Genomic DNA, 18,339 nt, shown 5'->3' with positions numbered 1-18,339 from the left:
TTTTTATTAGCTTCTGTAGATCAGATTGAATCCATGAATGACTCTTGCTAGACACAGAGTAATTAGAAATGTTTCTGGGCTCGACTTGCAGGTCACTGGTGATGTTGGTGTTGTGTGCACAACTTCAGCGTAGTTCACTGAGCCTGCACTTCAGCTTGGTTTTAGACTGGTGTACCAGGGAACCCCATGTAACAGTGAAGGTAGGGAAACAGTGCTGGCCAGAGGAAGGAGGTAGATCAGGTAATGAGGATCAGCACAACCTCTTTCTGTTTAATTTTATTTGCTGCTCTGAGCAAAAGAAATATTTTTCCCAATTAATTTTTGTAGCTACTCAGACCCACCCATCTGAAGGGCTGGATGGAAAAAAATTTACAAGTAGGCTTAATTCCTTTCTAATAGAGTCTAGTTTGGGTTTGGTGCTGATCATACACAGCAATGCCAAGTAACCAAAACAGAAATCCAAGTGTTAATTCTCTGCAGGTGTTACTCAAGCTTAGCTTCCAGATGAAGGGCATGTATGTTTTTATCCAGGTAGGGAATGTTGAAGGTGTGGTCCCTTTTCATAAGGGTCAGGCAGAGCATGGTCACTGAATGCTACCCCTTTAATAAAAGCTCGAAGTGTGATGCATGTTCGGTAGGAAGTAAACGACATAGTTTTTCTGAATAGTTTTTCAAGACCTTGATTTGTTATCTTTCTCACTGTGTTTTCCAGTAGCAGGTCATGGGGCATAATTGGCTATTGCTTCCCTTGTGAGCTTCACAGGCAGTTGTGCTGACAGCTCTCAAGTTGCCTCTGGGTCTGTCACAGAGTTAAGCTGCTGATGGGCTTTCTGTGCTGCTTACCAAGCTGCTGTGGATTTACCCACGCCTCCTCCTGAGCTGTGATATATGATTGAATTCCCTTTTCTAAGTGGAGCACACTGAGATCTTATGACTTCTGTGCATCTATCACACCAGTGGATACAAGAGAAAAGACACTGCTACGCTTAGTGGTATTTAAGAGCTGGACATGATGATCCTGGTGGATCCCCTCCAATTCAGAACATTCTGTGATTCTGTAATTCTGTGCTCACTTTACTTACAGCATTTTGTAACAGTAGGGATTAAACAGTAAGAAATGGTTGGAATTAATAGTGAGCAGGTAAATGGCCTTATTCTTGAATTTTTTTGCATTATTAGTATGGATAGTACTAACAGTACCAGAGCTGAAGATGTCTTAAAGTAAGATAGTAAAATGTTGATTGTGGGGAAAACAAGGCAAAAAACAAGGCAGCGAATAAATGCTGCCGTTGAATTTCATTGTGCAGAGAGAGCACTGAGTTAAATGGAAGGAAAAGTTAAGTGATTTGTAAATACAACTGTTTTTGTGGCACTAAAACAGTTTTTATGAGAGTTTTGTGATGTGCAAGTCAATAGGAGTCTTGAAAAATCAGAGTTTTGAAATAGCTATTAACATGCTTACAGTCCCATATTGGTAGATTTTCATTTATTTGTTTAAAAAGAGTTCCCAACTGTATCAAGTCTGCAACAAAGTGAATCACCAAGTGTAACTTCTGACTATTTTTTTCAGGAGAAGGTACATTTAAAAATACTGTGACAAATCAATATAAAACTGTATGCAAAATTACAAGTACAAATAGAATGTTGTTCTTGACTGGTTAGCTTATATTGAAACAATATTATTTTATGTGAAGTAGGTGTAATAGAGCATTAGATTTGGAAGCTCTGTGTTGAATATTATTTTTGACAACCTTTTTTAGGGTCACTAAAATTCCAGTAATTCAGTACAGAATGGAAGTCGATTCCAGAGAAAAATTTAATATAGTCTGTTTGCCTGCCAGCTTCAACATAGTTTCTGAGTATTGAAATGGTTTGACACATTGAAATATAAAGTGCATTTGTCATATCTATTGGTGAAGTATTTTGTGTGATTGCTTCTAAGAAAATCCAAGTCAGAATAATACTTAATGTTAGTCTTCTATTTTACCCTTTAAAAAAAACAAAACAACAACAACAAAAAAAAAATCCTTAGAGCATATGAAGTATTATTAGTATTGAAAATGCATATTCTTATCTGGTAATGTCATATTGATCCTTAACTCATTTCTGTTGTGCACTGTTTTTTTAGTGGTTTTATATAATACAGATATTATTTTGCAGAGATGAACAAGTGTTCTCTAAAGTATTCCTCTTTTCCTGTCCTTGCACAAGCAGTTTGTCATTTTAATGCAAATACTTTATGGCTATCCTGAAGACATATTAATTTGTGACCACTGCAACATAAGTTCATGAAAATTATTTATTTTTCTCTTTGTTAAAACACTGCACTTATAAGTTACCTGCTCAAACAAGAGCAAGGATTTAACTTCTGTGGACTTTGGTTCAGGTTCATGGTTCACATGGAGCTGCAGCAAGATGGTGAGGCTGGGGTGGGGTGTAAATAAACAGCTCTGGAGAGATGAGCACAAGCGGTAGAACAGCAGGAAGCCCATGTTCATGGCTTGTCCATATCTTGCATGGAGGCTTTGGAAGGATAATACAAAGGTGTATCATAAGTGTAGACACCCGAATTCTTGGCAGTCTTGCTGCTGACCATGGACTTAGCAATGCAGTAGATTTTCAAGCCACCCAAAAAGTGTGTATAGGGCATTGTTCCCATGCTCAAGTTCATGTTGTTTCAGGCAAGCTCTGATGCCTCTTTAAAGTGCCACAGGGTTTTCCCAGCAAGGACAATTGAGCAAAGCAGTTTCTTTTCTGGAGCTTGTGCCTAGGGACAGTCTTGATTGTTAAAAAAAGGTGGTTTTTTTAAGTCAATCTCCAAGAGGCAAAATTGACAAGGAAAACACTGTAAAAGTTGTGCACTTTCACACATACTCTGGCCCTTTGATAACTTGGTGGCATTATCTGCATTAAGTTTGCCTATTGCTTGCCAAGTGATTGTATTTTCCTACTATTTTAGTGGTCTTCCATCATTCCCAGTATAGTTTTCCAACTTCAAGCATTCCCAAGCAGTGTGTCTCTATTAGTGATGTATTCCAGCAAAAATGTTTGGTGGGGTTTTTTTTGTTTGTTTTTTTGGGTTTTTTTCCTGCATATGAAGGCAAGTCAACCATTAATACATTTTTATATAGAAAGATACTATTTGAATGATCTGACCCAAATATTTTTCCTTATAATATTAAGACAGGAATATTTTTGGTTGATTTTAAAAATGACAGACACTTTAGAGTGAGCCTTAGTACAAATGGACAAAAGTTTAAATGAATTTGAAGATTCAGATTGCTGGCCCACTTTGTGTGGAGGATTTAGATTAAAAAAATTGCTACCAGAAACATAATTACTCATGGTTAAACATCTCTGTTGCAATATAGAAAGCATATTGAACAGTGAACCATGTATTTTGGAGTGACTGGGACCATGACAGGGAAACTTCAAATGAAACTTGGTGGACCTTTTTGTTGTAGATTTGGAAATAAGTCCAGAAGGTTGAGCTTAATATAACATGTGGCAGGTGGCCTGCATTTGCCTGGAGAATTCCTCTAGGGCAAGACAGCTCAGCAAACACATAAATCCTTTTTTCTCTGTTATCTAGTAGCACACTTAGTTGCCATGGGAATTATATTTATGCAGCAGATCCTCTGCAGTTCAGTTTGTGCCTAAAGTTTAACTGTACAGCTGTTACCGTAAATACTACATGGCAATATTTTCAAAACACACCACCTTTGCACAAAAAGAACATGCCTTCTATTATTGATTTTATGTTATGAAAATACCATTTTGATTACACTAGGATCATGTTTCCCCAAAAGCTTCATAAGTGGTTTAAAGTATACTTCAGGTGCAGCTCTTCCTAATATTTAGCTATTTATATATTTAAAAAAGAAAATGCTGGATTTACCTGAAGAGTATATTACAGCCAGTGAAATTTGGTAAATTGCAAGACAGAACTTCATATAAATACAAAGTTCATATACAGTTTTCTGCTTACTTTCAGCTTGTATGTAATAAAATATTAATGTATATTTATTTTAGATGTTTTTTGTTTATTTGTAGTTCTGCTTTGCTCAGCAGAGATGTGAAGAGTTTTGAGTTCATTGGCTCTGGTCTGATTATTAGAAACAATTTTGTTTTAATCCTGATTGTGCAACAATATATACATCAAAGTTTTTGTGCATAAACAGCATAGGTTTATGAAAAAGAGAATTTGTTCTTTTTTAGGAATGAATGGATTATCCAACACAGTGTGCATCTTGACCCATTCTTTGTAACCTGCAGATTACAGAGTATGTTAACTTATGGAATTAAAGTTCTAGTGCTGAAATTTAGCAGTATCTTGGTATAAATTGGAAATTCTCTGCTTTATATAAATGGCATATTTACTCTTGCCAAAGAATTGTGGACAAAGTATTCTGAAGTATTTTACATACTTAGTACTTTTACATACTTTTGTACTTTACATAAATGGAATTGTGACAAAATCACAAAACTAAGGCTTCAAGACAAAATTTTGTTTTAGGTTTTTATGAAGACTTTTTTGGCACAAATTGTACTGGTTTAATGTCAAACTATGTTCCTGCAATAATAGTTATTAAACAAGATTCCTGCTATGTGCACACAACTTCCAGATGTTTGCTCTTTCACTATAAACTGACTGAATATTCAGAAAATAAATTTCAGGAAGATAAATAGAATAAGTACTTTAAACAGCAGCTGTCTGGACATCATGAGTTTACTGTTCTAGTGGTATTTTATTTTTCTTCTTTTATTATTCTTTATTTTTCTTCTTTTGCGCTTAATTATGATACTGGAGAAAATTTCCAGTGTCATAATTAAGCGCAAAAGAAGAAAAATACCTGCCCAAGTTTCTCTTGAAACTTTCTGTTAAGCCAGACTGAGTGACAAACACCTCTTAATATAACAAAACACTTCTCTTCCTTGTTTACCAGTAAACACTGAAAAGTAGATGAGAAGAAAAAAAGCATATATTTGCTAGCAGTGTTACTCATTGCCTGTGAGAAAGAGTTTATTGTCCAACTGACCGACAGATGCTGTGTGAACAAAGCCTGATCAGGAAAAGGTCCTGGTCAGGAGGAGTAGGTCCGCAGTCCTAGAGGATTGGAACTGCATCTTTCATATCATTCTTGAAGTGTTTTACTGGACTTAATGTGTTTAAGAAAATTTTGACTTGTTTAAGAGCTCAGTAAGGTGATATGCAAACAAATAAAGCCACACTGTCTGTAGCAGCCCAAATCTTACTTTCTGCTGTGACACATGAGATCATATGGAGCATGAGGATAGGCTCTTTCTTTAATATTGACAGAGAAGTCATCTGTGACCTTGCTCACATCTAAAGTGTTTCTTGGATCTATCTATGCAAGAAATAAGCCTGAATGTTACTCAGGAGCAGCATTTATAGTGGACTGGAAAATGAAAGGTAGTGAGGATCTAAACTTCAAACATTCACACACAAGAAGTATGTTGGTTGATCCTGTCTTTTCATACCTTTAAGACTTCTCTAAAAAGGCCCTTTCCTCTTTCTCAGATGATGGAGGTTGACAAAAATTTCTGACCTCAGTGAAAACTCATTTATGTGACATATTCAAAGATTGAAAGATTAGTTGATTCATATTGCAAGACTGCCTTCATAGGGCAAAAATCTGGGGCGCTGCTGTTGCTATTAAAGAGCAGGCAATGATAACAGGAGCTCATGTCTGGTAGCTGAAACCTGGTGTGTTCAACAGAGAAACCTGGCACTTGTGGGGAATTATGCTGAGAAAATGGTGGGCTTGACATCTTGTAGACGCCTTCAGATTTAGATTAGCTAAATTTTTTATAGAATACACGTTAACCAACAGAGTCAGTGGTTTCAATAGAGAAGTTCAGAAACTATCAGCTGAAACTCAGTGATTGATTATGTAAGAGGCCAAAAGTAGATAACATAACACGCCTTTCTTGTTTGAAGTTCCATTATCAATGACCCTCTAAGGAATAAACTATATTCTTTTTTCTTCCATGGCTGTAGTTTCTATTAAATGTGATCTGAATACAGAAGAGGGGAAAGTTCTTCCTTTACATGCTGCAGAGGGAGCATACCAAATTTCCAGTAATTCCTGTAGTGAATTCCCTGAACTCCCGTCTCTGTGTTTCCATGAAATTTCCAGACCAAAGCAAGAGGTGCGTGTATTGCCTTCTCTACATGAAAAAGGACAGTTTTTTTTCATAAATAACACTAATTTTTTTTTTTTATCTGATACTTTTGGAAATTTCTTTGACAGAATTCACAACTTTAAATGGACATTCAGGAATTACATGTCATTAGGCGCCTAATTAGACTGCCTAGAGTACAGAAATACTTATATGTAAAATAATGGAATACTGTTATTGCTCAGACAACTTAGTGCTTCCTATCTAGAGTTTTTAATCATAGAATTAGAAAATAGTTTGTGTTGAAAGGGACACACTTAAAGGTCACATGTTTCAACCCCCTGCATTGAGCAGGAACATCTACATTTGGTTTTTTATATTTGTGGTGTTAGTGTTTAGAAGAGATGGTAAGACAAAAAGTGAAAAATAATTAAAATATCTATATTCAGTACTGGACTGGAGCCTGCACAAAAGATGAAGGACTATTCACATAAGCAGGACATGGGAGAATGGCTTGAAATTGAAAGATAGTAGGTTAGCATTAGATTCTAGGAAAAAATGATTTGCCATGGGAGTGGTGAAGCACTGGAACAGAATGCACAGAGGGACTGGGGCTGCCCCATCCCTGGAAATGTTCAAATCCAGATTGCATGGAGCTCTGAGCAACCTGTTCTAGTGGAAAGTGTCCCTGCCCATAGTGGGGGGATACACCTGGGTGATTTTTAAGGTGCCTTTGAACCCAGTGACCTCATGACAAATCATATGAATCTATATGAACATATTTATGCTTCATCTCACTCCTGTCTTAACACTTGCTTTCCTCATAGTGTGCAGCTTCATACCTAAAATAAAGGGATTTCAAGTGATGTTTGCTCCTTATGGAATGCCGCATCCTTTTTCTCTTCAGGTATTTGCAGTTGATGGAGTACAGATATGCTATGCTAGATTAGTCAGAGAATATAAAATTAGGATCAGGGTGCCCAGAGCAACAGAAGGTTTCGCACCATTCTGCTCTAGCAGACCCAAAGAACCAGTGATAAACCCTGGGGGTAATGCTGGCTGGAAATATTAATTGCTTCTACATATAAACTCTTAAAGGAGATACAAAGAGGAAAAACTGTGAGGAGAGAGTAGCTTTGGATTCTAGATTCTGTAAACCATCCTGAAACAGAAGTGAACAAAGTCACATCAGCAAGCTTGCACCCTGCCTGCCTTTCCTGAGCTCAGCAACAATCTCTAGTGTTGACTACACATGAATGCACATATTGCTGTCTCTATTGGAAATTCCTGTACTGGTCTAGATTCCACTTATTGCTTTTTTAGTGCTAGTAGATGACAGAAGACACCAAATTCGAAGGATTTTCCATTTTTAAATGAATGGGTTTTATAATCCCAGTGCTTGGAATAAGAAAAATATATGGAAAAACCTGCAAGTCAGCAGCATGCATGGGAAGTAGGAAAGGGAATACAAGTGGATGTGATGTAACTCTGTCAAAAAACTGTGCCAGTCCTCTCCTTGTACTCCATTTATTTTCATGTATATCCCCCCTACCCTCTCCACATTTTCTCTGTCCCTTACTAGAGCTCTGTGTCAAACTTAACTGCATGTTTTACAAAGACAAAAGTTAATGTCCCTGTGAGGCAATGAGAATGAGGGACAGATGATCAAAACTTTTTTCTAGTGGCTCTTGATCAATTAAGGCACTATTGATTACCTGGTCTTCTGTCAAAAGAGGCAGAAAGATCCCTTGAGGATTAGATTGTTGAAAATTCTGAGGCACTTCCTTACTTGACTGGAAGCTGCAGGTTGTCCCTGGAATTGTGTTTGGTGTTGGTCGTTCAAATGCAGCTGCTCTCTCTTAAGAACTGGATTTTCACCCCTGTGTTTCATATTTTTACTTTGTGAAGTGTCATCTTTTCTTGCAGAACCTGAAGCTCAGTCTTCTCATTTTTTCTCTTCAGCAAATTGTTTGAGAAAACCAAGTAGTGTTCTGCCAAATAGAAGGGCATTTATTCCACTAATTTGTTGCCCAGAGAGGCTGAGAACAATTACTTTTCAGTTTTACTTATCACCACTTTGGTGACAGACAGGAAGGCAAATACTTTGAAATCTGCTCTTACCACTTGAAACTGTCTTTGAGAGGCTTAAGTATGCTTTTTATATTAAGAAAATAATCAAGTATAATAAAAATTTTGCTTGTTGTGTTATCTTGGAAATATCTAAATTTTATTTTTTAATAAGGAAAAATACTACTTTACTAAATTTTCTGACTTTATCTTTCAGTAAGGTAGATGAGAAATGCTGAGTATGTGTGTCAGAATGTTATGTTTTTCATTTTAAGCTTTTGATTTACTAGTATAATTTTATAGTTTTTTTTGGCCTTGTGTATCCTTTAGTCTGTCAAATGCTGTTTAACTGAAAATTGTACCTGTCATCATCAGGGTTTTTTTTATTTAATTATAGTTACTTTTCATAAAGTTTCTTATATACAGTTGGCAAATTTGTTGGTTTGGATTTTTCTCTTCTCTTTTTTTTTTCTTGATTAGTTTTGTATTCTTGAACTCTTTGCTTTTGACAGTACACTCAAGGATTTTGACTGGGGAGCCAATTTGGCATCTAAGAGATGAATCTTGTGCATTATTTGAAGGCTGATCACTTTAAGGAATGTGTAAGACTCTGCAGGGAACACCCTGAAACACCAAGGAGTCTCCTCCCACAGATGCTCTGTTCCTCCTGGTGAAATCTCTCTCCTCCTGGGAGATTCTGTGCCTGCTTCTGAGACTAACAGACATGCAACTTTTCTTAGTTCCATATATTAATTGACAAGCATGTACATTTTATAAATATATGCTGAGTAATTATATAAATCATACAACATTTTTAGAATGTTTCACCTACTGGTGGCAGTCCTATCAGATATCGTGAGAAATAATAATATATCAGCAACAGAACAAAAAAAGGCTTCAGTGTGTTTATCTACCTTGTTCCTTTACTTTCTTAGTTGTACATAAAATGTTTTGAGGCTGTAGACTTGTGTTCTTGATGCCTGTAGAAACTTAGAGTCATTTGTGTAGGAATTGTTTATAATTTATTCTGAAAATGCAACAGTATTATCAACGATTTTTAAAAGAGGACTTGGGTTTTTCTTTTTATTTCTTCCATAAAGTGAGCTTGTTGGAGAAAAGGCAAGGCTTCCTTTTCTTCAGCTTAACTCATCCACCAAATCTCACATTTTGACATGAGGAGAGTGTTTCTAATTAACTATGAAGCAATCTAGGTGGCTTGAAAATTAGCACTTTAAATATCATTCAAGATCTTCCCTACTAAGAGTTTCATCCTGTATATTTATATTTTACTGTTATCTGCATGGTTGATGGTGCACAACAGGATAGAATATGGAACAATATGTGGCCTTGTTACCACTTTGTAGATCTCAGTGGAGTTTGAAGTTGCTGAGAGTTGAGGGCCCCATATCTGCACTGTTTTCTCACTTGTACAGCTGTTGCTAGCTGCTTCCTTTTCATGTGGAAAAATGGAGATTTAAAAATTTACATAATCTGATCTACAGTCTGTACAAACAGAATTTCAGATGCTAATTTTCACTTGTTTGCTAATCAAAGGTTTTGAAAAGGCAATGTTAGTGTATTATTAATAACTTTAAAGTACATCCTGTTTATGAGGTAATAACCTTCTGTCATGGGCTGAATTGACTTTGAGTTTAATTAGCTCAGAATTTGTTTAATACTGAGTTAATCAACCTTGCAGTTGTTGTGAAGTTTTAGGTTTGTGTGTTTTTTGTCTGAGCTAAGCTTCGAAAGTACAAACTAGCAAATTATGGATATGCCATAAGAAAATAAATATATGTAACTCAACCTATACAATCAACATTCACTTGAAAAATCACATTTTATGATTGTTTCCTTTGAAAAAAATCCCTATTGCTTTCCAGTTTTAGTTTTCTTGCTCAGCATTATCTCTGAGAAAGGGAAGTAAGAGAAGGAGGTGACAATATAGAAACATATGTGTGGGTCTGTACAGCCTTAGACACACAGTGTTTATTTGATCTGAGCTACTGTAAAGAGTAACTTAATACATTTATATTAGTGATGGGTACCAGAAATACTTCTGTCTTATTTGAAACTGGAGTGGATGTTGCGCAGTGCCAAGAGGGCATAGCCCTGTCTGTTTAGTATCTATTGGCATAACTAGCTCAAGTGGTAGTGATTTAATCCAGGGAAGTTAGTTACATCAATTTCAACTAAAAATAATATTTTAATAACAATTTTTGAAACAACTTTAGGTATCTAGCAGTTCAAAAGAGAAATAATTTTGATATTTTCTGTATTTTGAAGAGAACTGCTTTCTAGGATAACAACTGGATCTACCATCACTGCTGTCAAATGAGACAATGCAGCCAAAGTCTATTTTAAAAATTACATTTAGGTGTGGTTTTTAACAACTTTTTATGTTATTCAAGGCTGATTATTCCAACTTCAGTAGACTGTTCTGAAGTTTGTAATCTTGTCGTCCGGTTACTTCAGATGAAGTACCTTATGAAATCATGGGCAGTATCCTAGACTGGCTTATAATTTTTGGAATTTTTGGTAAGCCTCATAAGCTGTAAGAACAGGACACTTGAGGATAGCAAAGTTCTCTGTGTCAATGAATATTAATTGCTTAAAATTATTTCAGTATGGACTAAATAGGCACTTCAGAAGTTCAAACCTAACCATAGTGGTGAGGAAGCTCAATTTATCTATTCCTAAAATGATAATCTGAGAACAGATACATTCCGTAACAGGTCTGCAACAGAAAGGTGGGAGGGGAAAATCAGTAGTTTTGGACACCTATGTGACTAAACCAAGTTGGAGACATTTTTACAATGTCAAGCCTCTGTGTGTGATTGGTATTTCAAGATCTGTTACCAGCCTAAACCCCAAATTCTTTAGCTCAAGCACAAGTTACAGATTTTGTATTCAAGCTTTTTGGTACAGTCTGAAAAACTATCTTCTGGAGGTTGGAACAAATTATTATAATTGTCTTGGTTTTAAAATTGATGATGGAATCATCAACTGTATTACTCTTCCACGGCTTAAAAGCAGGAAACAAAAATACAAAATGGAAATGAAAAGTATTAAACCATTTGGGTCTCCTCATTACTTCTTCCTGATTTCTTCTGAAGTACTTAACTAAGCATCAGGAAATATTTTCATTGCTATAAGAACTGACTTACTGACATCCAGATATAAATTTTAGACTGCATGTGTGCGCACAGTCAGTGATTTCAGTCACACCAACATACAATATTATACTGAATACCTAAATAACCAGCTTAATTCAGGCCTTGAGGAGATACCATCATGAAGGCAAACTTAAATCCTGGGACAAAGGAGAGGGGGAGCATTGAAATTAATTTATTTTCAATTCTCATTGAGTTTTTTTAGTATACCTTCCAATGCTGTCAACTCTGTTGTCCTTCTGAGGTTACTAAAGGCATTTCAACTTTCAAACAGTATACATTGTGTAAATATGAGTAAAACTTATTGGTACATAGATGTTTTGACTAAATGCTCATATTTAGTCCACATACCCAAAATGCTTCTCTGCAGGCTTTCATTTCTTGCATGTTATTCAGAATGTGAGAAGAACACTGGGCTTCTTGACAGGCACCATCTCAGACTCTGATGAAACCCCGTACAGACAACTGCATGTAGCTCTTGGGCCCTAAGCACAGCAAAGACAAGGACCCATTGGAGCAGGTCCAGGGAAGCACCAGGAAGATGACTCAAGGGAGGGAACACCACGAGGAAAGGACACCTTATTGTGGCCTTTTGATGCTTAAAACAGGGCTCATAAGAAAGATGAGAGAGGGCAACGGGTAAAGCAAAAGAGGGAAGATTCATATTAGATACAAGGATGGAAGTTTTTTACAGTGAGGGTGGTGAGGCAGTAGAACAAGTTGCCCAGAGTGTTGGTGGGTGCTCCATCCCTAGAAATATTCAAGGTCAGGCTGAGCGGCTCTTTGAGCATCCTGATCTAGTTGAATATGTCACTCACAGGAAGAATTGGTCTAGATGGTCTTTAAAGGTGCCTTCCAATTCAAACTATTCCATGATTCCATGATAGTTGTGTCTGATGTTTTTAGGGAGTTCTATTTTTGGCTTGTTGGAGTTAACACTTACATGCTGCCTTTGGGCCAGAAATAATTCTTTGGGTTGATATCAAGTTTCATTTCTCTTCTGAGGACATGGTAATTTATTTGCCAGTTAAAGCAGTAAATCCAAACTGCACTTTTATTGTCTGTATCAGTTCTCTGAAAATATTAAAATATAAGTTATGTTGATTTTTTTGGAGTTAAATTCAAGTAAAATGAAAGTTTTTCGTTCTGTGGCTCTAGCTATAAGCTTAACACCACCTCAGTTTTGATGTAGCTTTTATGTCTATATGTTATTTTCAGCCCAGGATTAGCACTTCAACATCCATATTTCTGTTGGAATGTGAAGTCCTTTAAATATCACATTGGGCAGATTATTAAGACTTCCTACTGTCATTTGAAAGATGAAACCATACTTTGTCCATATTTATCCTTGTCTGTTTATGAGAAGCTGGCTCAGGGTTTTATCTCCTCCAAGCTAGACAACTGTAATGCTTTGCTCACTGGCCTGCCAAGTGGTCTCATTACCAAGCTTGAGCAAAATTCTTTTGCCAGAGAAGTATATTTTGCAAAAAAAGACAGAATATCTCCCTAATCCTAGTATCACTGCACTGGCTACTCAGAAACAAAGGATTGATTGTGAAGTTGACCTGTCAGCCCCTTCATGGTCAAGGTCCTGAATATATCTCCAGATTTAATTTTGAGATATATTGCTTCCAGGCCTCTGTGCTCTTCAGTGCCCTCTTAGTGCAAGTTCCAATTACGAAACTACAAACCTTGCGTGATGGAGGGTTTTACCATTATGCCCAAAAGCGAAGGAATAAGCTTCCTTTCTGAGTTTAGGAAGCTCATGCTCTTTGCTTAAATCTCCTCTTCTGAAGATTTGCTTGTCTGTCTTTTCCCTTTTTCATTGAATAGCATTTTATACATCATAACTCAAATCATTTGGGGACTGTAATATATTCTATGCTGCTATGCAGAATTAAGTGGTAATTGTAGTGTTAAGCAGAGCTACTTATTTTTTTATTGTTTGGAAAACAACTTTTAAGAATAAATAATTTTTCTCAAAAGACAAAGCAGTTAACAGAAAAAGATGCATAGAATTAGGAGAAAAAGCAAAGAGGAGTGCTTCAAGATTACTGCACTCTCTAGTATCCAATAACCAGTCACTTATTTGGATTTGGAAAGCTCAGAGCAAATTTAGCTATCTTCCCTTTACTGAAATATTTAAATAATCAAGCTGTTGGCAACTCTGGAGTGAGATTTTCTAAGTCACTTCTATGATGAATAAATTGTTTATATAACTAAGATAAATTGATGCTTAGGCCTGAAATTAGGTCTGATACATCTAGCTATAGAACATATGCTGTTCTAGGGTAAATATCTGTATTTTATCTCCTTGTTTTGTTATATTAGCAGAGAAAACAGAAAATATTCTACTTTTCCTCTCAGCATAGAACGAAGAAAAATTTTAAATTGCTTCTTGAAATTAGTGTTTACTTCACTTTCACATAAAGAGACTGATTTAATTTTATTAGCAAATGGTCCTTTAGAGAAAAAATGTATTGTTTTAATGTTGAAATTAAACATTAGAAATAAAATTGTTAATATTAAAATAGTTTTAACTCCTTCAAAGTGGATAAATGTCATTGTCAAAACAAGTTATCTTTATAAAAACTTTATAATAAATGGATAGAAAGGGGGTAAGATGATATTTCCTAAGAGACTGAGAAATATGGACTGTAATATATAATATAGAAATATAGACAGAAAATGATGACAAGCTGGATGAGACTTTTAGCTGTTTGGATCTCAGGGATCTCATACAGAAAGAATGGGCAAGATTTAGGTATAAGCTGAATGTGACAGCTGGTAAAAAGACGTGCTGAAGCAGCTATTAGAGAGGTAGAGGAAGAATTAGGATGATGCAGTGATGGAAAAAGAAGTGAGAGGGTGAAAAGGAAGAGAAAGCTATGGACAAAAAATATGGTCTGTTTTGAATACCATATGAGAATATAGGGTATGGAGTTAGACTGCTGCCTCTGGAGGGGTTACAGATTCTGGTGAGGAAAGCTGTAGTGAATGCATTTGTGGAAGTCAAATGGAGATTGTCTAGATGGGAGAGAAACCCCAATGGCTGTTTTACATTGCACTTTCTGTGCTTTCTTTGCCTGTTTGACTCGTCACATAATAGACCAACTGGGAGCTCAGCAGAAATGTGCAGGTCCCGGGTCAGTTTTGGTGGGAGAGATGGAACATGACAGTCCTTCTGCCTGCCCCCAGCAGGTGCTGCTTGGGTTTGTGCTGAGCTAACTACAGCAGCAGTACCTGCTGGTGTCTGCAGCCCAGCCCTCGTCAGGATGGCAATATTTGGGTCAGTTTGTTGTCAACAATGTTTTCATTTCAACAGCTTATTAATAGCCTTAGGTGTGCTTCATAGCAGCAACAGATTCTGTACAGCTGCAGCCTCTACCAAAGCTAAGGGTTTAAAAGTTTATGTAGTGCCCAGGTGAGTAATGAGGAGGTTTATATGCAAAGACGCAGACTAAGACACAGCTCCATGTTTAAGTAGACCTACAGGAAGGCTTTTGCTGTATCTAAAATTTTTTGGCAGTTCTTATGTGGAGGCAAAAAGGCTTAAATTATTATTGTTATTAAGGGGTTTATTTTTTCTATTAAAATTTTATATAATATTTGCATATTTACATGTATATAGTTTTTTGATATGAAAAACACATGGTTTTTTCTACTGTGTGAGGAAAGAAAGGAAGGAGTGTAGGACCATGAGGGGAAAAAAGAGAGGCATTTTCAGTGATTTATCTGCTTCTGTTAAACTTGGTTGGTTGATATTTACGTTGAATTTCCATAGACATTTTATATGCTAATGTCCAGATTTCATGCTGGATGGTAGAGATTGGTTAGGATTTTTTTCTACAAATTAGTAACTCCTTGTAAAATAAATGGTTAGGAGTTTTTTCTATGAATTAGTAACTCCTTGTAAAATAAATGGTTAGGATTTTTTTCTACAAATTAGTAACTCATTGTAAAATAAATGGTTAGGATTTTTTCCCACAAATTAGTAACTCCTTGTAAAATTAATAGTAGCTGTTATCCTTTTGTTAGAGAACGCAAGAGAGTATACAGGAGGAAATTAGATATTATTAAATGGAAATGTTTGTGACTGTTCAAAATAGCTGAATGTATTGCCTTCAAAGAACTTAACTGAATACTAACTGTACTTTAGTATACAAAAGCAATATTAATGCATACAAATATGACTTCAAGTAAAAAGTTTTACCAAAGTAGTGTTTTTCTTTCACCTGAGCTTCTATCAGGTTAATTTATTTTCCTTTGTGGATTAGAAAGAAAATATTGTAATGTAGGAGGTATTAGCAGTCTTTTGTCACCCAAATAAAAATGCAAAATATTTGCCAATTAAAACAACATGTATAGTTCATATTAACTCATTCCTTTCAATTTATAAATATTTGAGGCAGAATTGAATTGTTAAAATTTGACAGAAAGCTTTGTTTAGTTCTATGAAATAAAGCTGTTCTCAGTTAGTTTTGCAATATGTGGCCACTTTTCAGAATCCAGGTAGTATTAAAACTTTTTTTAAGCAAAAAAAGATGATGCTGATTCTTTTGTTGTTGGGCTGTTCAAAGTTCAACCATAATGAAAACAAGCATTCTGATATTTTAGAGGAATGGTTGTGAAGAAAGGGTTTGATCTTGTTGTCAGTTTTGTTGTATGAGATATGTTGGAGAACTGACCTTTTGCAGCTTGTTCAGAAGGTTTCATCATCTCTTCTGAAACTATGACTTTTTGTGGTGGATTTCTCTAGCTTTACTGCCCTTACACACATAGTTGTTTGTAATGTGCTTTATCTTTATGTATCAAAAACCCCTATCCAGAAATTTCCTTACAGGTTTTCCATCAATCTACTGCTCCCCCTTTATTTCCTAAGCCATGTGATACATTTTCAGGAACATATTTACCATGCAGTTTATAAACCAGCCAAACAAAACAACAACCTGAACACATAGCCCATATAATGTCTTGGATAAAATATCTTCACGACTCTTCATGCCTTGATTTTTTCTTTAACCACATACTTTGTGGTTTTTATTCACTGCAGTATCATTGGACAGCAATCAAATAAATGAGGCCTATCAGGACTCAAGTGTCTATTTAAACGAAAGGAAAATAGTTAGGTTTTTAGATGCTAATACTTTGCTCAAGTGTGAGCAAATGACTTACACACATGTAGGCAGCAATGAAGAACAGTACATGCTTTTTGGTAATACGTGATCTGGGCAGCAGAAAAAAGAAAGGAAGCTTGGAAAGTGCTCAGTTGTGTTTTTGGCAATATTTTGCTCCACAAATTGCTGCCAGAACAAGAACAGTAGCGGACATTGTCTAAAGCAGCTCTGACCATCATCTGAACTCTTGGACCACCCTACGGTTGGATGGATGGTTGCCGGGACATTTCTTTCAGGGGAAGAGTTTCTTCCTTTGCTGTTGCATTTTGGCTGCCTTGTGCTTAACCAGTACATTTCTTTTTGAGGTGTTAATCTCTTTGCTTCTCTCACAAATGTCATTTGCTCTGTAGGCAGTCACTGAAGTCCTCTCTGTCCTTCAGGATGTAACTTCCATTTCAGACTTCACTCTTATTTTTGGCTTACAAAAATGAGTCTGAATATAATTCATAAATCCAGGAAACCTGAACAGTCTTGCAGGCACCAAGCACTCAGCAGGAATTAAAACCTTTCTCTTTCCTGATAGTGTAGTCTTTTTAATTTCCTGGTTTATAGGAGCAGAGGAATGAGAAGGAGGACCAGGGAAAAGCTGAGCACAGCACAGGACAAAAAGTACTAAAAGAGAGCAAGACACCTTAAAAGCTGTTAGAAGCAGCTGCTTTTTGAAGCTGATGAAGGAAATAGAAAAAGCTATTGACTGAGGCCAAATGCAGCCTGAAATTCCAGAAGTGACCTGCTGTAAACCCGCTCAGCAAGTGAGTGATCTCTGGATATTTAATGCTGACATGCTCTGGGGTATATGGAGAACAGCCAAGCACTATGACTGCATGCTAAGGAAATAAGCAAGTTCTTATGTGTTTTTCCACTGTTTTGTGTGTCACTGGAGTATGGTCATGGCAGTGAAAGGTGACTATGCACTGTTGAAACTGTAGCTGGATAACTGCTGGCACTCACAGCAACTCACTATTTCTAGGAGTAAGGATGTGAATCAGATGGTTAAAATTATTTAGATTTTTTTATTAAACAGATGATAAAATGCTTCATGTAGTGCTACTGCCCGCTCTCATTGGCTGATGCTATGTACTTATGAGGTCTTTGCCTTCATATCATCACTTCTGGTATGTCAGCAATAGCTGAGAAGTGTTCGTGTTTTTAAATGGTCTGCAAAATTTTTCCTTGCTACAGAAAGTAGCAGAGACATGGTGGTTTTCTCATATCTCTAATCACAACTGCATGTATCTAAGCCTAGTCCATTAGTACTCAATCTGATAATTTTAAGTTCCAATGTATGGTTGACTTTAAACATATAATATCCAGAATATTTTGTAAAAATCTTTTCTTTGGATGAATGGCTTTTTTAAACCATTTTTTGAATAGATGAAAGCAATGCAGGCAAAAAATATTTTCTTTGTAGGTTCTCAGTAAGATATAGTCATGATTCTTATGTAGACATGGTGTGGTATGGACCTTACAGCACACTGTACTTTTTCAGCTAAGGTAGAGGGAGTACTTTTGCAGACATAGTTTGTGTAGTGCTGCAGAAGAGTAAGGATTTAATTCTGTCCTCTTTATATCCTGATGAATTAAACTTGTGAGAAAGAAGGGGGCTTGTAATAGGACTGTCTTTGGCTGAGCTTGGCAGGAAGGTATTGTGGCCTTTGAAACTTTAGGAGGCATTCTTTGATTCCTTCAAACTTCAGTTGTGTAGTGGTTTAAAAAAAAAGTTATGTAATATGGTGACTTAAATAGGCTTGTTTGGTTTTAGTCTCTGAATAAATAAT

The 18,339-nt window shown here is 36.2% G+C and overlaps 1 protein-coding gene across 5 annotated transcripts in view; it reads left to right on the top strand.

The window, feature by feature from the left end:
* The window catches only part of NPAS3 (neuronal PAS domain protein 3), a 590,252-nt gene that overhangs the window by 118,643 nt on the left and 453,270 nt on the right, over positions 1–18,339 (top strand). The window contains exon 1 of one of the 5 annotated variants that reach the window (XM_064713743.1): positions 6,100–6,174. The exons of the other annotated variants lie outside the window; for them this stretch is intronic. Within the exon in view, the coding sequence (XP_064569813.1) occupies positions 6,149–6,174 (26 nt within the window). The 5' untranslated portion in view covers positions 6,100–6,148. Of the gene's footprint in view, positions 1–6,099; positions 6,175–18,339 lie in introns of those variants that run through there. 5 annotated transcript variants of the gene reach the window in all.

Source organism: Zonotrichia leucophrys, chromosome 5 (assembly GCF_028769735.1).
Source record: "Zonotrichia leucophrys gambelii isolate GWCS_2022_RI chromosome 5, RI_Zleu_2.0, whole genome shotgun sequence".
NCBI lineage: Eukaryota > Metazoa > Chordata > Aves > Passeriformes > Passerellidae > Zonotrichia > Zonotrichia leucophrys.
This window is presented reverse-complemented; position numbering and strand designations above follow the sequence as displayed.